Here is a 20702-nt window from a genome sequence, read left to right on the forward strand (position 1 = left end):
TTAGTTTGGTGAGATCTTTTTGAAGTTCTTCACAGTCTGCTTTGGTCCTAACTATCCTGAGCAGTTTAGTATATCTGCAAATGATGAGCAGCTGAGTGAGGGGGATGTCGCCGCTTCCAGGGAGACTCCCAGGTAAGCACCGCCCAGAGCCTGCCTCACCCCATCCCATGCCCAACCTCCTGCCCCCTCCCATATCCAAACTCTGCTGTTGCATGGGGAGGAAGGCGCGGTGGCCTGAGACAGCCCCAGCAGTGGCCGGTGCATCTGGCACAGGGGCTGCCTGAACTGCCCCAGAGCCGGGTGCACTGGCCACTGCAGAAGTCATGGAAAGTCACAGACAAACCCTCAGCCTTAATTATAAGGAAATCAGGAGGGCTGAGAAACCTTTCCTGTGTCCTTGGCAACCTGACTGGTGGGCTGCGGGGGAGCCAGGCTCCTAAGCAACTTTAACTTTGGCCTGCAATAATGATTAACACACATTAAAAATCATACTTAGCTTTTATCTGGCATTTTGCAGAGCTTTTTGAGACCAACTGATAAAAAGGTGGCCAGTATCATTATCCTCATTTTGCAGATGGGGAAACTGAGGTACAGAGACAAATAAACTTGCCCATGGTCACCCAGTAAGCCAGTGGGAATAGAACCTGGATCTCCTGAGTCCTAGTGCAGAACTTTATCTAGGAGGCCATACCAACTTCCTATGTTTATGGTCCCAGATCAAATTAAACTGATTTTTACAAATGCGTGTGATTGTTTCTTGTTGTTTTTCCTCATTATGTCCATTGACTTTGAACATTACTCTTAACGTTCATAGTCAGAGCCTCTAAAATTTGTGATGTATATAGGAGAGTCGAAGAATAGGTCATGAAAATATTCCACCTTCTAAAAGTAATAAGTGGCATTTTAGTTTAAATAAGAAAATAAGTCTTCCCTTGTACATCTGCTATCAATTTCTGCCTTTAGTTTGTGCCCGTGCTGTTAGGCACAGTGCTACCATAATGCCAGCCATGCAGCTCTTAATCACATAGTTGTGGCTGGCTTTCATTTTTGTCCCCAGTATGAGGAAAGAATTTATTTTTATTTCTTTAAAAAGAACATAATTACATATTTTATTAAAGTAAGTTTTCTCAGGCATTTATGTATTTGACAGTTATATAAAATCATTAAATGTTGTTCTCTGTGTTAGAGGGAGAGGGAGGCGTTGGGGATTAATTTTTTTCTGTAATAGACATTTGGAGAAATGCACTTTTTTTTGTATAGAATTTGAAATAGTCACTCTTTCTACCCTATAGCCTAGCTGGCTTTTTTATTTCTTTAGCAGCTGACTGGTCTAGAAGGTTTTCAGTTGGTTATGTCTTAGGGGACCCAATTCTGGGAAGCAGCGAATGTCCCCAACATCTATTACGTGAAATTGAGTGTGTTCAGCAAGGGCCTGATCCTGTTAGTTACCGAGGGCCAGATTTATAAAAGTATTTAAATGCCTAGAAATGCAAGTAGGTGCACAGTGGGATTTTTAAAAGTGCCTAATAGGGATTTTGAAAATCCGACTAGACACCTACCTGCATCTCTAGGCAACAAACTACCTTTGCAATTCTGGCCTAAGTGCCTCCATTTGTCCTTTAGGGATGAGGGCCTCAGTATTTTGCAGGAGGTGCTCAGCGCCCCATATGTTCAAGCCCCAATTGGGGACGCTTTGCAGCTGAAGTGACTCAACATCCAAAAGGGAAGTACTTGTCTTGAAGGATTGAGACCATATAAATAAAACTGACTGGCTTGTCAGTGGCATATGGCATGAATTCTTATTCGTGGATGGTATTCAGTATTCAGGTACAATGAGCTGTATTTAAGTTTGTCATCATACACATTTTACTCACAGCAGACTTATTTAGTACTTATTGCAATTTTTTAAAAAGTATCTTGAGTAAATACCAAGTATTGCAAACAGCATCATTACTGGCTTTGTTACTGAATTTTAGAAAGTGCTTTGCCACTGAAAACATCAGATTAGTGTTTCTTAGTTTTTGAAGGAAAAGAGTTGTGTGGAAATGAATGAGGTAAATATTTTATCAAATAAAATACAAATAAACATGTTTGTTTTAACTGAAAACAATTCAAGTTCACCTCACTGGCTGATAATGAACAGGACATATTGAACTTATCAATATTTGATTCTGCAGTAATTGAATATTTGAGCACATGGAGCTACATATGAAGTGTACATCCTAATCAGTTGGCCATTGTGACAGCATAGGCACACTTTTATACCTTTTCAGACTCGTGAACAACTGCAAGCTGATCTCCTCAGGTATCAGGCGAAAATTGAAGATCTGGAGAAATCTCTGATTGAAAAAGGACAGGTAAAAGGCTCTCTTAATGCCCTCTGTCAAATCATCTTCTCCCTTGCATGCAGCAGTGCTCTTGTCTTCTGCATTGCTTGCTGGTGTATTCATGTGTCTGATGCAACTTAGTTACCATTCTACCAGTTGGACCACCTGATTAAAGGAACATTCTGTATAGACTAGAAAAAATCCTATTGAAGATTCGTCTTCCAGAACAAAATATGCTAATACCTGCATGCACATAGTTGTTAAAAATCCGTTCCCTTTTCTTGCCCAGCCCAGGCCCTTCTCCTTCTTCTGGTTTTCTACTTTCACTGGAAAAGTTTTGGCCATAATTTCAACAAAATGAATCTTGTGCATTTCCCATGGAGACCATTTTTGGTGCCCTGGCTGGAAGAATTATAAAATTGTTACTGCCACACACAGAATTAGGTTTGTGCACTTTAAAGATGTTCAGTTGCATAACTGCAAGCATCTCTTCAGAATGTTTTGGATATATTATTTTTATACCATGTTTATTGTTGAAAAAATTCATTTACAAATTGAAGTGATACATAGTAATAAGATGAAAAATAGAGATATATCCAAAAGTATGAATAAAACATAACATTAATATACTAATATTTCATAAACCTTTTTATTTAAAGTTCACTTCACCTTATAATGATTTGTTCTATGCAAGAGGTATTCCTTAAGAATGTTGCATGACTACAAAGAAACCTTTTACCAAATTAAGGAGAATATAAACAATAGCGTTAGGAAGATGCCCATAAGCGCCAAGGTTCTTAGTAATGCTGTGTAAATAAAGTGTGTATGTGTGTAAAATAAAATAAAACAACAGAACTGGGCAGTAGGTTATAAAATTTAAAATCTTCCAAGTCCCTGAGGTCTCCCAAGAGTAAATAAACTTGTAAGGACTACCTCCTCTTGAGGATCTACTGTTGTCACTTTAGTTTATTGGTAAATAAAGCTGTAGGTATTGAAGACAAATTGCTGCATACCTAAAGCATTAACAAACTATTTGACTATGAAGATGTAAAGTCTAAACACTATGCATGTAAATTAGATCCGAGTGAACATGAATATATATGTACAAAAATTAAATTTTGTGACTTGTTTCCAAACTGATGTATATAACAGGTTTGCTTGGAAATTAGGTTTTATCGTTTATTACCTTTGAAGATTCTTAACCACACTACACTCTTTAATCACCCAGTAATCCAGAGAAATTAAATGTGCAAGTGGTGGTGGTATTGTGCAATAAAAAAAATTGTCTCTGTGGCTTTGTATGTAAACTAAGCCTTAAAACGTCATCAGAAATCACTCCTGGGGGCTCTGACATATCCACATCTGCTTACTGGCTGGTTATACGGTAACACTAAATTGTTAGAACCTATATTTGACAAAATAAATTTCTGTTTGAAACAAACTCACTTTCTGTGCACAATGTGATTTTTTTTAATTGTTATTTAGCTTGGGATAATTATTATTTAGTAGTAAATATGAACTGTTCACTCTAAGGTCAGGCAATGCTCTCTAATGCTTAGATCAGGGCACTATGAATCAGGTGACAGTTTTTTAAAAAACGGGTGTCTAAAGATTATCATCCTTATTTTTCAGCTAGGGAAACTGAGGCAGAGAGCAGTTACATGACTTTTCTAAAGTTAAACATGCAGACAGTAAAAGAGTGAAGATCAGAAATCTGGGCCAAGATTTTCAAAAATAGGTGCTTCACGTTAGACTCCCAAATCTATATCTGGATGGCTAAATAAGTTATCCCATTTTCAAATGCACCAAAGGCTCTCATTAACCTCATTTGAGCTCTTTTTGCCTACGTTTCCTTCTATGTGAAATAGGAATAATGATAATTATTTACCTCTGTATAGTACTTTGAGGGTCCTGTATGAAAGGCACTACATGAAGTGACAAGGGTTATCCATCACTTAATAATAATAATGATAATATCACATCTCAAAAATATTAGACAACATAAGGTCCTGGAAAGAGATACATAGGGACCTGATCCTGTTCAGTGCTGAGCACCCTCAGTTTCCACTGAAATCAAGATCAGATCCCAAATAGCCAAGTTTTGAAAGGATCTTGTTTGTCACCCAAAATGAAACTTTTAACAGAGGAAATACATCTCAGGCATGTGTTTCATTGTAGATCAAAATAGTCAAACTTGCAGATGGAAAATACGTGCAAAGGAGACTGGAAAGACAACTGGCCCCTCAGCATGATATTGGCTGGGGGTGTTCACCTAAGTCTCTAGATGCACGGAGCTCTTTCCTGTGTGCTTTGCAGGCCAAAACTGGAGAACGCTTGCCACAGTATTTCTCCCTCCCTCTGAGCATCGCTCAAGGCTTTTTAAATGTTGAAGTTTAGGCTGCATTTCTCCACAATTTACTTTGTCCTTTTAATTCTAGTTAATGCATCTTAACTGTTTCCTGGCCTTTTAAACATTTGGTCTAGTAAATTCTTTTGAAACAAATCAAAACAATCCTCCATTTCTCAAAGAAATAACGTCTGCATGAAAATAAATGTGAACTTTTCCAGTCTTGTGTCTGTGGGGGCAATGCAAAATTAGTAAAATAACTGATCATTTTATTTTGTGGCAATAGTTAAAAAATCTGTGTGAAATGTGTCTGCAAAGCCTCATTGATATAAATAGTTACTGCATCAACATGATTTGGGCTGAGATTTTAAAGCAGCTTTGGACTTCTCTTGCCCAGCTCTTATTAATTTCTAATGGGTATTGCGTGTCCGAATCCTTTGCCATTTTAGGAAATCTCAGCCATAACACTGAACTAGATCTATTTTAGATTTCAGGTACATTTTCCCTGTCATTAGATAGAAAATTAATTGATTGATTTGGGATAAGTGTCACTCATGTAAGTATTTCAAGTGATTGTAAGAGCAATATGGACCTGAACTTGCAAACAGTATTGAGCAGTGGTAGTAAATTTTTTTAGGATTGGACCTTATGGGCCTCATCCAAAGTCCACTGAAATCCATGGAAAGAGACTCGCTGATGTTGGTGAACTTTAGTTCAGGCCCCCATGTTATCAAATGGAAATACAGAGCTTTTAATGGGGAAGGTGGTCTTGTATGATTTCACCTGCCACCATCACCTTCCCTTTTATTCCACACCTGAAAGGCTGCACATCAGACTCATTTTCACTTCCACCTGAGGACTGCTAACTGCAGGTCTCTGGACTCTAGTTGCACTACTTATGAATCATTAAATGCTTTCCTTCCACTTCCCCATAAGGGAATATATAAGGTAGCTAAAAGCTACATTTTAAAGCAGAGCTACTGGGCAAGCTGCAACCCTTTGAGTGAAGGAGAAGGAACAATTTCCAATACCAGTAATATTAAACTAAGATGGGCAAATACTTGACAGCATATATGTTAAATTATCATTGACTACATTCCTCCAAAATTGTTAGAGGCTAACATTTAAAGTTTTAACATTTAAATGATTAGGTTGAACAAAGTAGGAAAGAAGAAAAGCCAGACTAAAAAGAAGCAGGGATTTAGTACCTTTTCATCAGTTTTGGTAGCTGTTCAATCCTTAAAATACTTACAACGGGTTTGCTCTTTAACCCATCCTTATTACTGTACTGAGTTCTTTGTTGAAAAAATAGGTGTGGTGTTTTTTTACATTTCTCCCCCAGGATTCCAAATGGATAGAAGAAAAGCAGCTCCTTATCAGAACAAACCAGGAGTTGTTAGAAAAGGTATGTGTTCAGAATCTAGGTACTATCTAATCTCTACTTTTCAAAGGAAACTGATGTGCTAAGTGTTGAAGTGTTAAGGTAAAATTAACTTTTTTTTTTCCTGTCCAAAAAATGTTACATTGAGAGTCTGAAAAAGAGCTCACAATTCTATGGCATTTTAGGGGGGGAAAGGGTTATTGTGAAATATATGTTTGTAAAATCTCTAGCTCAGCGAGACTCAATTAAGTTGAATTTCCACCACAATATAAATATAAAGCAATAGTAATAAAGGAATGGTAGCTGGGCTTTGCCAAAAAAAAAATATATATATAGCAAAATTGGAGAAACAGTTCAGATTATTGTCAGTACCACTTAATTTGTTCTCTATTGAATAGGATAACTTGTTTTAATTTGATTTAAAAAATGCAGAACCAAGTTTTTCAAGCAATATTGATCACTTTAAGTTGTATTATTTGATGTTTTAAAGAATAGAAAATTGCCATTTAGGGCCTGAGATGCTGAGTGACTTCTTCCAGGTGCTGAATACCCTCCATGGACTTTAGTGAGAGAGTTGGGGGCACTTAGTACCTCAGAGAATGAGGCCTCTTAATTAGTGAGTTAAAATCATTAATTCAATAGAAATAAGAGAGCCAAAGAAAGATCCACGACTAAAGAACTACAGCTAGAATTATACTTTATTGATGTTATAAGCACTGTCATATACCCTCTTGTTTTCATATCAATGAGAAGGTCAGACAGTATTAAGAATGCTTTTAGTTGGACTCAGGAAAAGGGTCTGTAATGCACTTGTGACATTCCATTTTGCTGCTGTTTAAATAGCTTACAGCCTCAAAGCACAACATTGGAGAATTATCATTAGGCCTGAGAAGAAATCTGATTTGACTGTAAAGAGTTAAGTACCTGACCCTGTAAGGTGTTGAGAGCACTCAGCACCTCCCAAGATGAGGCCATAGGAAAGCAACGTTATATTTTTTGCCCTGAGCACATCACTGAGAGCCAGGAAGTCCTGAATCGTAACAATGGCTCTCAATTTGCTGCATGGCTTTCAGCAAATTATGTAAAATGGAGGCTGTAAATACTTGCCTACCAACCTCACAGGGGTGTTGTGAATGTTATTTAGTTAGTGTTGGGAAGATTTAAAGAACTAAGTGCAAGCACTATGACATTAAAAAGTGGAGCAAAGTAAATATGAACAGACCACTTGGGTTTAAATACTCTTCACTTCTAACCCAGTGTTATTGAGTGAGTTGTTAAAAGTAAGTTCAACGAGTAAGTTCAACATTCATTTTTTTCCTTTAGTTGCAGTCTATACACAGCTTCTGATATCTGCTTCCAAAATGGCTTCATGTAGACTTGTCTCATGAAATTTCCAGGCAAGGAAAATCATTATCCACTCTCAGTGAGCAATTTGTGTCTGTTCATGAGCCTGTAAAGTGCTTCCTAATGTGATGCTCCGTCTTCATTCCCAAGACTTGGGGCCCAGCCATCCAACCGTGTGGTCCTTCCTTGAAGTCAGTGAAAGTTTTGCCTTAGACCCTGATCTTATAAACATTCACTTATGTGCTTAACTTTATGCACATGAGCAATCAGATCCACTCTAATGGTGATACTAAGATGCATAAAGTAAAGAACATGCATATATGTTTCCTGGATTCGGAACTTGGTAAGGAATTTTGGGCCCTGAGTTTTTTTTACTTACAGTTTAACTCTTGTTACTATTTTAATAAGGGATTCTTTGCTGAGGATTTAATTTCTTCTTCTAAGTGTCAAGAATCAATGCACTTAACTGAATACACCGCTTTTTCCATAGCTTAGTGTTGTGATATTTTATTATATCTTAGATTTACAAAATGGAGCTGGAAGAGAATCAGCTGAAGAACGAGATGCAGGATGCAAAAGACCAGAATGAGCTGTTAGAATTCAGAGTGCTCGAACTTGAAGTAAGAGATTCTCTCAGTTGTAAACTCTCAAATGGAGCAGAAATTGTGTTTGAACCCAAGTTGAAATTCACGTAAAGTGCACTGGTGCATGTGTAAGGTGGAAATATTTTAGGTTTTTTTTAAATGCTGTAAGTTTGAATTCTGAAAATGAATACCACTGCCTTAATATGTTTTGGAGAGAATGCTCACTAATTTTTATGAAGATGTAAAATAGCTAATATATACTGCATATAGTTTGTTTTGCACCTAATAAAATATTTTGTTTTGCAACATTTTGCCTTTTTTATTTATTTCATTTCCATAACTACACCTTTCCTGCATGTGAATTCACTTGGTATGCATACTACAGACTTGGTTGGTTGGCATTGTTTCAATTAACACATCTTCTCACATCTTGCATGCAAGGCAGTCTGAGGATCTGACACCTCCATCACATCAACCTGTAATTGTTTTTAATTAAGCTGATTTTCAAATTGACAGCACTAATATAAATAAAACAAACTTAAAAGAGCACATTTTCTTAGCACACTTTTAAAAGAATTTCACTTACCTGAAGTCTCTTCTCTGCTGATATAGGACATGGATGAGACATTCATAAATGTCAAAAAGTCAAATCTTACAATCAGAACTGCAAATTATAAGTGTGAGGCACAAATATAAATTGTGCAAGTGAAAGTAATGTGTTCTTCAGAGCAAGCTTCTTTCACAAATACTTTCCTTTAAGTAAATGGAATAATAGGCTATTTATTAAAGTAGTTCTGACATAGGGCCTGTAATTTCTATGGGAATGGATGATGCTCATCACCTCGCAGATGGGACCATAGGGAATGATATGCTAAACTTTTGTTACAATATGGGTGTGATGCATTGTCACACTGTCACATTAACTGATAACAAGCATATCGAGTTTGAAAAGGCCATCAACATTTTAACACCGTTTACATTTTAGAATAAACTCTACAAAACACTCAGTGTTACTGTTGCATAATTTTCTTCATCTGGTTCATTTCACCAAAATCCTTGGCATGTATAAGCTCCATGGTGAAGATGAAAATCTTATTTTCATCATGCTATGTGGTCATTCTGCTTTTAATCTTTTACTCGTCTTAAAATCTTTTATTTTATCATTTTATTTTACCATCTGTATAGTCTGATGTCCATAGCATGTAATACAGATTATGCATTTGAGAGATTAGTGTCTGACTAGTCATTCTGGAAAATTAAAAATGCAAAGTAACTTGTATTCTGTATACTTTATTAAGCAACTTTAAATTAAAATACAGAACAAGTTAGATAAAATTTGCAGCTAATTTAACAAACAGTTTTCCAAAATTTATGTATTTTTGGTAAAAGTAACCTGGTGCATATTACATCTTTAAAAATGAACTCTTCAAAGCATGTTTAGGATAAGAACATCCTACATTTAACTAAAGAATTAAAGGAAAGCTGAACTGTTCCACAGTACAATGTGTTTATTATCCTTGTTGAGTCCCTATTTACTGAATAACAACTGAAGGATTTTCATTAAATTGCAAATAAAACGGCAAAAGAAATCTCTCACTGATGGACAAGTGCATAGACACAAAAATTACAGAGTGATTGCATTCGCAAAATTATGCAGCTGTTGGTGAAAGTATTTTCATGCATAGTGATAAACTAAATTCTTTCAGATGAAAATTAGGGTGGATTAGAAAACAGGGTCAATTGTCTATCATTTAGCACAGGCAAATAATGACAAGTTTAATTTGCCAAAAGATTAAACTTCAATTTCATTTTAAATTAGGTCAATTTAGGATCGAATCCCTGCTTCTGTATATGTATTACATCATCAAGCTCACTTACTGACATGGCTCTATTTAAAAATTGGACTAATAAGTAGGAAAAAAAACTTTTTAGGAGACAGTGCACAAGGAGAAAGGTAATGTCAAACAGAGTCTTTCACCTCTTGGTTGCAGCTTCAAATTCATTAACCAACTCATTATCCATTGGTATCAGAGGGGTAGCCGTGTAAGTTTGGATATGTAAAAAGCAACAGAGAATCCTGTGGCACCTTTAAGACTAAGGGCTGGTCTACACTAGGGGAGGGAATCAATCTAAGATACGCAACTTCAGCTACGTGAATAACGTAGCTGAAGTCGAAGTATCTGAGATCAAGTTACCTACCGTCCTCACGGCGCGGGATCGACGTCCACGGCTCCCCGTCGACTCCGCTACCGCCGTCCGCATTGGTGGAGTTCTGGAGTCAACAGGAGCGTGTTCGGGGATCGATATATCACATCTAGATGAGACGCGATATATTGATCCCCGAGAAATCGATTGCTACCCGCCGATACAGCCAGTAATGAAGACGTACCCTAAGAGATGTAGTATTCACCCATGAAAGCTTATGCTCCAATACATCTCTTAGTCTTACAGGTGCCACAGGACTCTCTGTTGCTCATTATCCTTTAGTAATCTGTGAAATGACACCGTGGTTGCAGCCCTTTTCCCGAAGAACAAGTGTCCATCTCACAAATCAACTAACAAACTTTCCCTCATTTGTAGTTTTGGAAGCCAAGCTGTGGATGGAATGGGCATGGAAACTGAACTGTTCCTTCACTAAGTTTATCTCTGCAGAACAGAGCCAATGCTCTTCTGTAGGGAGTTGTGGGGAAGCTAGAACCACTGCCCATGCTACCTCTGTTTTGTGAATAGAAGATGCGGGGTGATTTTAATCTCATTTAAACTGGTGTAATTCCACTGGTTTCAGCACAGTTACTATTTAGAATAAGGCCTGGAGCTTCAGCTTCCAGATCTTTCAATCCAGCCACTTTCACAAGCACATCGAAATTTAACAAAAGACCCACAATGCTGAAAGTAGGAATACAGCTATTCCACAGCTATTCCACTGAAATAATGGATCAGTATTTTGAAGAAGTGCATGAAATGTGCTGAATATATTTAAAATGTTATAATTTTAGAGGTAGTGTACGTGAAAGGATTTCTTCTTGGCACAGAAAATGGTAAACGGAAAGTAGAATGTATTATACAAAACTGGGGTGAGTAGTCAATTGCTGGGCTTGAGGAATTAAAATGCCAAACTGTAAGGTTTAGCTAACTTCATTGCTGGTTTACTGTGGTTAACACTTAGCTTTATTACTGAAAGTTTTCAGAACAAAAATGCATGTCATTTCAGAATAGACACAATCTCCTCAAGGTCTTAATATGATTTGACACTGTTTGATATTTTGTTCTGTAGCCTCTTCACAGTTATTTGCTCATGAAAGCAATAGATTAAATAAAAGATTCCATCTAACATGAAATACTTTAGAGGACTGTCTAAGTCACCCATCCCTACAGTTGGATCCATACAAGTGGACCTGTGTATCCATGTGGAGCCTTGTTACTTTCAATGTTGCAGAGGCTCTGCTTGCATGGATCCTATTGTCGAATCAGGACTTCAGTGCTCAAATTGCAACAAAACCTTAAAGGGCATTGAAGAGCCTGAAAACTTTGTGCTTTGACTGCAAATAGGGATCTATGGATTTCTTAATATCAGTAAATTTAGGTTTGTCTTGAATAACTTGGGGTAGTCAGAAAGAAACTGACCTTATTGTATAATCACATATATTGTTTTTTAAACGAAATCTTTCCTCAGGAGAGAGAACGAAGGTCACCGGCATTTAACCTCCATATAACCACCTTCCCTGAAAACAATGGAAGTGCACTTCAACTGTTCTGTCAACAGGAAGGAATAAAGGTAGATGTGGCTTCATTAGCTCTTGCAATGGTTGGCTAACCAGGAGCATTAACAGAAACACCCCTGTACTCATATGAACACTTTAAATCACAGTTACCTTAGAAAGTACAGCAACGATTCAGATGTAAGAAATATTTTTCTTCTGCGGAGACAAAGATATGATCAAGTTCTGAGAAAAGGAGGGTTTAGGATGAATAGCAGAGGAAAGAGGTCTCCTACACTGTCAAGTGTTCTTCCTCCAAAGAAAATGAAGGCCAGTCACTTGAGATATGTAGAAGTAGCTTAAACTAAACTGTAAAAAATATATGGCAGGGAAGAACATAATTGTATGATATGATTAGTTGATTTGTCCTACAGTTCCACATTTATTCAATACTGAATGTACAGTTGCAGTCAGAAAAGTGGCACCTTTTCCATCATCAGTTATCATCCGTATAATGTATTTAGGAGGACCTAATTCAGGAAAGCACTTAAGCACCTGTGTAGGTCTTAGTGAAGTAATGTGTTTATGTTTTTTTGCTGAATAAGAGCCTTGGAGTGTAAGGAACATGATACAAAGTCCATTCAACTCAATGGGACCTTTTCCCATTGATCTCGCCACCTGCTGATTGAAGTCCATTTCTTGCTTATGGACACACACAAAATCTTTGCGCTGAGACAAAGTTCAGGATCTATCAGACCAGTGTACTACCTGTACCACTATATGGGTCAGAAACCTGGCCCCTTTTCCGGGCAGACTAGGAGCAGCTAGAGGTATTCCTATATGTGCTGTGAGTGTCAAATCTTAAGCAAAAAGTAGCTTAACTATGTGCAAAATGTCACCATCTCACCCCAATCTGGCCGTCCTTTCTGGTGTTGCCTGTGGCACTACCCCTGAGATCCATGCATTTGCAGGATCGATCCCGATCTGGGAACTTCATTACACAATGCCTGGTGAGATGTCATCAACCATGGTGCAATGGTCCTAGTAGACTTCGTATGTTTGATTTGACTTTATGTTCACTTCAGATCAGGCCCAAGATGAGCATATAATAAAATAAATAATCAACACCTATACATTTTGTAAGTTTGAGGCAAGAGTAGCTAATGTGGCACAAAATTTGGTGTTCAGTGTTGTCCCCTCAATGTGATTGTACAATATACAGATACAAAGCAGTAGTGAAAATAGTTGTATAAAACACAATTCTGCAAAGTGCTTGACATTTCTCATGAGATGTGGAGCACTATCAGCTCCCCCTAATATCAATGGGAGTTGAGGGTTCTCAACTCTGTAAAGATTTGGGCATTCAGGGTCCATTACTGCTCCTGGTGTATCAGTGGAAGTTTTCCTATTGATTTCAATGAATAAGACTGGGTATCTAATTAGGAGGGTTTCTTTTGTTTCTTCTTTTGTGTGATGTGGGAGTGTAGGAAGGAAGAGAGGAAGTAGATTTTGGTTTTTTGTACAGAGAAAACTAGCTGCGTGGGGGGTTTCAAAGGTAATCAATGGGCCTTAATAAGGATCAAAGTCACACTTCTTTGGTGGCTTCTGTAATCATGGGTAGACTAGTGGGACAGTCACAGACATTATTCCTGCCACTAGAAGTCCGAAATGTGACCATGTCGTGTTAAAGCAAATTAAATTTAAAGATCATTAGTTATTTTATGGGCCAATTCATGCTCTCTTTAGCCTCACACTAGTCCCACAAACATCAACAGCCCAATCTGCTGCACTTTTTTCTCTTCAAACCAGGTCTTTTTCTAAGCCTGTTACCCAATTTCAACAGTTCAGTGAATTGATAAACCTAAATGTGCTAAGACATATTCTGTCCTTGTTTACACCGAGGTTGCTGGATATAACTGAGAGTACTATTTGATCCACTGTAAACATAACAATAGCATTTGTGTCATTGTGATGCAAAACTAACATTCAGCTTCTGGAGTCTTCTTGCATGCAAAGGTGCATAAGGGCCATGTAAAAAAAAATAGTATCTAATGATGTGTTTTCTCCTTTATGAACAACGAATGTTAAAAATATTTTCCAGGATGTGAATATTTCTGAACTTATGAAGAAGCTTGATATCCTTGGAGATAATGGGGTAACAAATTTCTTTATTTCAATTATTCCCATGGAATGGCATGCCAGCAAATATACATTAAGGGATTTTTTATGGCTATATTTGATATACAATACCAAATGTTAGGACCCATTTTTGCCAGCATAGATGCAATCCCTTCAATGGGAATTGACTTCAATGGGAGTCACATCTGTGTTTTTCAGGACAGATATGGGCCACTGATGAGAGGCACTAAAAGTTGTGGCATGGGGAATGCACAAGACATGGTATAATAAAGGCTAGAACAAAATTAAGAGTAGGAAATAAGTTAACTAATTTTTCTATATTGATTCCCTGAAATAGTAACACAGACGTTTAGATTCTACAACAATGGGTGCCCTAGAAGTACTTTAGACAGGAAAGATTTTGCCATAGCTTGAGTCTGATCCACAAAGTTTGAGGGTTGGTTCTAGATTCTATTCTATGCAGTGAGATCCAAAAGTACTTTCAAAGCACTCTATGTTGCTCTGTTCAATAGCAGGTCTAATTTGTCTGTGCTCCCTTGGCTTCAGTGCAAGATTTTTTTGCATTAGAACGGCAGTCCAAAGAATTGATATTTTTCCCATTTTGAAAAAATCACTGGATTGAGACCACCCTAGACCACGCTCTTTTTGCAAGGCATGGTGAGAATGATGCAGTGAACTAACAAGTGTGGGGACTGTATTCACTTACTTTAGTTTTATTATTTGTAATCACTGGATATTTTCTGTGCTTGTTTTTTTAAAAATAAAGAGAGCCAATGCTCTGTGATACATACAATAAATTCAGAATTGATCTCACTAGTTTTGAAGAATGGATTTACAGCCCAATGTGAAATACACTTGCAACTTTTTTATATTTTAGAATTTGAGAAATGAAGAACAGGTTGCAATAATCCAAGCTGGAACTGTACTTTCCCTCTGTGAAAAGGTAGATTTCAGTAAAGATTTTTGTTTGCATAAACACTGAGCATACCATCCTAGAACTGGAAGCATGATTTGTCAGTGATGCATGGCCTTTCTGTTAAATTAACATGGATGGGAGCATGGAGGCATCATAACCCATGGCTTTATTGGGATTGTGCTTGTGAAGGGCCCGAACATACGTTCAAACATTTAAAATATAACTTTAAAAATGAAAACTTTCTCCGGAGACGTTGCCATTAAAACAAAGCTGTAAAATACTTTTGGATTAAAAAAGCCTAATCTGGGAAATACCAGTGACCTTTTGAGGAATTGAGGGTGCTCAGCACATCACTGGAGGTTCTCAGTGCTTTGCAGGGTTACGATGAAGACTTGTTCTGGGCCCACTCCTCCAAGGTTTTGAAAACCTCCTGGAATGAACTCAATACCAGCCTCTACGATGGAAGTCAGTAGAAAAAGAGTTCTCAGCACCTCACAGGATTGCTCCTTTCGTGTGCCACCTGTGCATTATTTTGTAAGGACACAGGATGCTAGTTTTTGAAAAATTAGCTTCAATATATTTCCATTACGCAGCCACAAATGTATCTCTCTCAAATGGTCTAAAAATACATACTGCCCTTTAACTTCCCACTCTTTCCTTTACCCTACAGTGTGTTAGTGAGAAATTCATTATAACCTTAACTTGCATGATGTTTTACCTCTTGGATCTCACACTTCCAAGCACTTTTGAAAATTGCCTTCATCTCTTGTTATCTCCCTTCTTGTGCCACACGGGGAAGATAGAATTATGAAAACATGATTCAGTATTTCTGTTGTTAGGGCTTGGTCCTCTCCTGGGACTTCACTGAGCTAGTACAGTGCAGCTGGTTTGTGCTGCTGTGTATTAAGTGGAGAGGTTTCTAAACTCCTTGCTAAAGAATATTTATCTCCCAATTAGGATGCCTGGTAGTCTTCAGTAGCATAAAAATATAAACAGTCAATTGGTCTTGGAAAATAGCAACTCCATTTCCCCAGAGTCTTAAAAACCAGTTGTAGCCATCAGACAACTGAAATGTAATATAACAAACCGTTTATCACTCAAATAACAGTTGTAGTTCTCAAGCTGAGAATCACTGGTATGATCACACACACACACACACACACACGATTTATCCTGCTGCCTTTTCCTTCTTGTGTCATAACTGTCCATGTCATTCAGTAACAGATCTGTGATCAAACAGAGCAGATTATTATGATCTCCTGATACTTACAAGTGAAAGAAGAAGGGAGAGGTCCAAGAGGGAATAACTTTCTTTTAGTAAATGTGTTCTTCACTGGTTCAACATTGTCATAGGATATGACCAAAAATATTATCCACAGGACAGATAAATTAGACAAGTCACCTGCTTCCATGTGACTGTAGAACTTGCTCTCCACTTACATCATTAGTAGAGCGAATGTAATAATGACCAATAATAATTCCATTTAAATTGGCTAGGAAGGAAGTCATTTCCTTTTTACTGAAGAGGCCCCATCCCAATAAGTCTGCCATTGATAGGTTTATATCTAGACCTGAACAGGTCCATTTCTGAACTTCAGAATGGAAGTCTAGCATGAAAACTCCACCATTCAAATTAATTGATTAATGATTCAACCAAGTTATTTGTGTAAGCAAAATAAAATTGAATAAATCATTACAAATGTTGTAGCTGTCACTGTGTTATAACAGGCAATCATAGATCTTAAACTCTAATGAGAAAAATAGATGGTAAAAGGCTAGATCAGTAGACAAAAGGAAGAGCAAAATTACGCAAGCATTAAGGGCTGAACTCAAGCTGGTTCATATTCACCAGAGTAGTGTCACTGAAATCAGTGGGACTATTTGAGAGAGTAAGGGTCATGCAAGCTAGCCCTCTCATATAGAAGCTTAGTGACCTCTTGCAGGTTATTTCCATTAGTGTCCAATCACAGCAATCCTGCCTCTAAAAATAAACTGAGTTTGTCAATATGGGAAATCCTATATAACAATAGAAAAAGAAATTACAAAAGTGGCTTCAAAGTTCTGAAAATAGCGGGTATCTTTTACACCTCCTCTGCAAAAAATCTAGTTTTGGTTACCTCATAAGAACTATTCCTATTGACAGTACTTCTGTCAGTCCTCAGCTGACCAGAGGAGGACTTCTGTGGTAGTCTTACTGTTTAATCAGCTTGTTCAAAAAGGAGAAGTGTTTGGTTCTGTCCTTCTAACTAACATACAGGTTGTCTGATTTTAACGTGAGAGTCTATCTATGTACTTTTACACCTCTGTAGCCTGAGTGCCTCACAATCAATCAATGACTAAAACTTAGTAATGAATTAATCCACATAGTGCACCTGTGAGGCAGGGAAGTATTATTCCCATTTTACTGATGGGGAACTGAGGCATGAGGCAGATTAAATTGAACCCAAGTCGCTCCATATCCTATCCACTAGACCAGGGGTGGGCAAACTTTTTGGCCCAAGGGCCACATCTGGCTATGGAAATTGTATGGTGGGCCATGAATGCTCAAAAATTGGGGGTTGGTGTGTGGGAGGGGGTGAGGGCTCCAGCTGGGGGTGCAGGCTCTGGGGTGGGGCCAGAAATTAGGAGTTCAGGGTGCGGGAGGATGCTCTGGGCTGGGACCGAGGGGTTCAGAGGGCAGGAAAGGGATCAGGGCTGGGGCAGGGGATTGGGATGTGTGAGGGGGTCAGAGGTGCCGGCTCCATGCGGCACTTACCTCAAGCAGCTCCCAGAATCAGTAGCATGTCTCTACTCTGGCTCCTACACGAAGGCGTGGCCAGGCGGCTCTGCATGCTGCCCTGTCTGCAGGCACTACTCCTGCAGCTCCCATTGGCCGCAGTTCCCAGCCAATGGGAGCTGTGGGGGTAGTGCTTGGGTGGGGGCAGTGTGCGAAACCCCCCACTGCCCTTACGCATAGGAGCCAGAGGGGGGACATGCTGAATTAGGCAAACACCACATGCATGGTGAATGCTTAGGTGTTACTGATCTCAGGTGCTAGCAAGAAAATGCAGAATTCTGTAGTTAGGTCTTACCAGGTAGTGAGGAAAGAAATGACTATCAGCTAAAAACATATGGCATCTTAGTGTGTCTGTATGTATATATAGGACAGAGCTGGGCGAGGTAATGTTTTATTGGCCCAATGTCTGTCCTTAAATATCAATAGACCCCTAAATCACATCACATATCAGACTTAAATCAAGCTATTTAAACAAAAGTTAACAAAGATTCATCACTCTCCCCAAAGTTCTTCTACTTAATATTCTAAGTGCCCAACCTTGCTCCTGCTAAAGTCAATGGTGAAGCTCCTACTGACTTCAATGGGAACTGACCCTACGGGAAAAAAATTATCCAGACTGTGCTGTAAGGGAGTCCTGTAACCCAGTGAAGAAATGGAATAAAATAAAACATGACCAAGAATGAGAATTCTCATCCGTCCTGACAACCCGTAAAGCTGAATGTTAGCATGCTCTTAGCCATCAGTAATATTCAAGGCACAAAACTGTGGTTTCCTCTGCGTATCGTCTTACAGTTGGAATGGAACGACCATTCTTCTTTTCATTTTGGTCACGTTTTTTAAAGCATAATAATGAGAGATTGATCAGATGGTAGCCACTGCATTAATTTCTTCATACAGTTCTCCCTACCCTTCTTAATCTTCATTTCCAGGGCAGTGCCCAAGTGGGGCAGGGGCAAGCAGGGACACAGAACTCCTCCAGCCCTGGGCCTGCAGTGAGGAGGACAAGCTCTTCTGGCCCCAGGGCTGTGGTGGGGGCACAGAACCTGCCCCTCCAAAAGCAGTCAAATTTAAATTCTTGCACATGCCCCTGTTCACCTTCAAAGCCCCTCTCGTTCTAGTAACGAGCTTGCTCCCAGCAAATGCTGTGAATTGTGCCAAATAAAGGATGGATTCTGCAATACTTGCTCAAGCAAATACTCCCACTGGTTTAAGTTACCATAAGAAAGGATTGCAAGGTTGAGCCCTGACACCATATGGTGGGTTTGTGATGTGGACAAATGGGCCTGGGGAGTAGCAAGGGTGAAACCATCATCTAATTTTGCTTTCTTGACCCCAATCACATTTGAACCTAGGCCTTTAGAGGGGGAAGGATCAGCCTCCACTCATAATTAGTCTTCCCAGTTCCCGCCTCCTCATTTATTTATCTGTAGTTTGAAAAAGCTGAACAGTTAATGGGGGTGGGGATGGGTGCAGCATGCAGTTGGCACTCTTATCAACAAATTAACTTACATCACTTTCAATAACGCTCTTCCAAAGGCTGTATTCTCATCTTTTTCTATTCCTCTTGTTCCTGCCATGTTCATATAGTGGCTAAAACAAATAGAGGGAACAGAAGCTGCATTGACACAGAAGATGATGGACCTGGAGAATGAAAAGGTGAGAAATGATCATTTTTAAAAAGTCACTTGCTCAGCTAGAACTGCATTTTAGAGAGAAGTCTGTAAATACAATGACATGTTAAGTTGTTACTGTTTTCTTTGTAGTGGGGATGGCTGCATGGTGCTGTCAGGAATAGGTTATAAAACTCTGTTTAATAGCTAATGCCTTTGATGTGCAGAGAAAAAAGTAATTAAACTGAGACTGAAACATGGCTGTACCTGCAAAATACCACACAAACAGGTATAATAAGCAAATGGTATGAAACCTGTCTGTGTGGTTTCTATGTATATTATTTTGTTTGGCAACAGCAGGTTCTTTGGAGTCTTGGAATCAAATTCAGTGGAACTGCACCCAGGGATTCATTTGGCCTGTGATGTGTAATTTCAACTAATGAAGTCCTCTTCCTGCTTTTTTGTCTTAACCTCTCTTCCCTCTCAAAGATGGATGAATTCCAAAGTGCAATGACGTCTTTCACTACAAATTTGATATGATACTAAGCTCTCCTTTTGCTGTATGTTGTATGAAGATTTTCTGAATGAATGTTTAGCTTTGTTGATTTATCATGCATGTAGCGCTTTTCATCTTCCAATTGATGTACAAATACTGATTAAACCTTGCCATACATTTTCCCAGTAGATACATAAACAACATTATCCCCATCTCACAGAAAGGGAGACTGAGGCTGATGGGTTAAGTGACTTTCTTGCCTTTGGCTGTCAGTGCCAAGATTAGGATTTGGCTTTTCTGGCTCATTGCCTGGTGCACTGCCTTTGTGAATCGGGTATGATGCCAATGTTCATGTAAGGCAAGGTGTAGTCCCTTTTATCTGTATTACACCAAGAATTACTGTATTTGTAACTCTGAGTTGGAAAATGTAAAAAAATAACACATTTTTAGAGGGAAAAATGGAAAACACTAGATTGTTTTAAAAAGTAAATTAGAACAAATATGTCGTCTCTCTCTAACTTGACATATACATGTTTTCATTTGCAATCTGTGGTATCTGTAATTCATGTTCACTTCAAGCTTCTGAGTATGTTCACACCAAGGAACTGTATGTAATTGCTCAGCTCAGCAATCTGTCAGTCTCAAAAGCAATAGTCACATCTTGCCCGGCATAAATTATGTAAAGAATATGAAACAGTATTTTACGGTGAGATTTTCAGAAGTGCTTACCATTGGCCTAGCTGCTTCCTTTGGGAGTGGAGTTAGGCCAATGGCGAGTGCTTCTGAAAATCCCATCCTTATTACAATTTCTGACTCCTATTGCTGGTAGTGGCCCCTTGCTTAAATGATGGTGATATTACCTGCGAGTGAGTGTGGTACCATGGCTAGGGCACTAGACTGGGACTTGTTCCTAGCTCTGCCACTGACGTGCTGTGTACCTCTGAGCAAGTCAGTTCCCCTCCCTGTTCCTGTTTCCCTGATCACCCTTTCTCCTGTCTATTTAGGTTGCAAGCTCTTCTGTCTCTTACTGTATGTTTGTACAGCACACAGTGGTCTTGCCCCTCTAGGTGCTCCTGTAATAGAA

The 20702-nt window shown here is 38.7% G+C and overlaps 1 protein-coding gene across 5 annotated transcripts in view; it reads left to right on the forward strand.

Annotated features, from left to right (window-relative positions):
• JAKMIP1 (janus kinase and microtubule interacting protein 1) overlaps positions 1–20702 on the forward strand; it is a 275429-nt gene that overhangs the window by 211033 nt on the left and 43694 nt on the right. For 4 of the 5 annotated variants that reach the window (XM_030563329.1, XM_030563330.1, XM_030563327.1 and 1 more), the window contains 3 exons: positions 2274–2357; positions 6017–6079; positions 7921–8291. In XM_030563329.1, the coding sequence (XP_030419189.1) occupies positions 2274–2357; positions 6017–6079; positions 7921–8094 (321 nt within the window). In that variant the 3' untranslated portion in view covers positions 8095–8291. Of the gene's footprint in view, positions 1–2273; positions 2358–6016; positions 6080–7920; positions 8292–11656; positions 11759–13782; positions 13837–14697; positions 14764–19099; positions 19169–20702 lie in introns of those variants that run through there. The other variant, XM_030563332.1, reaches the window with a different exon arrangement.

The sequence above is a fragment of the Gopherus evgoodei genome, chromosome 5 (assembly GCF_007399415.2).
Source record: "Gopherus evgoodei ecotype Sinaloan lineage chromosome 5, rGopEvg1_v1.p, whole genome shotgun sequence".
Taxonomy (NCBI): Eukaryota; Metazoa; Chordata; order Testudines; family Testudinidae; genus Gopherus; species Gopherus evgoodei.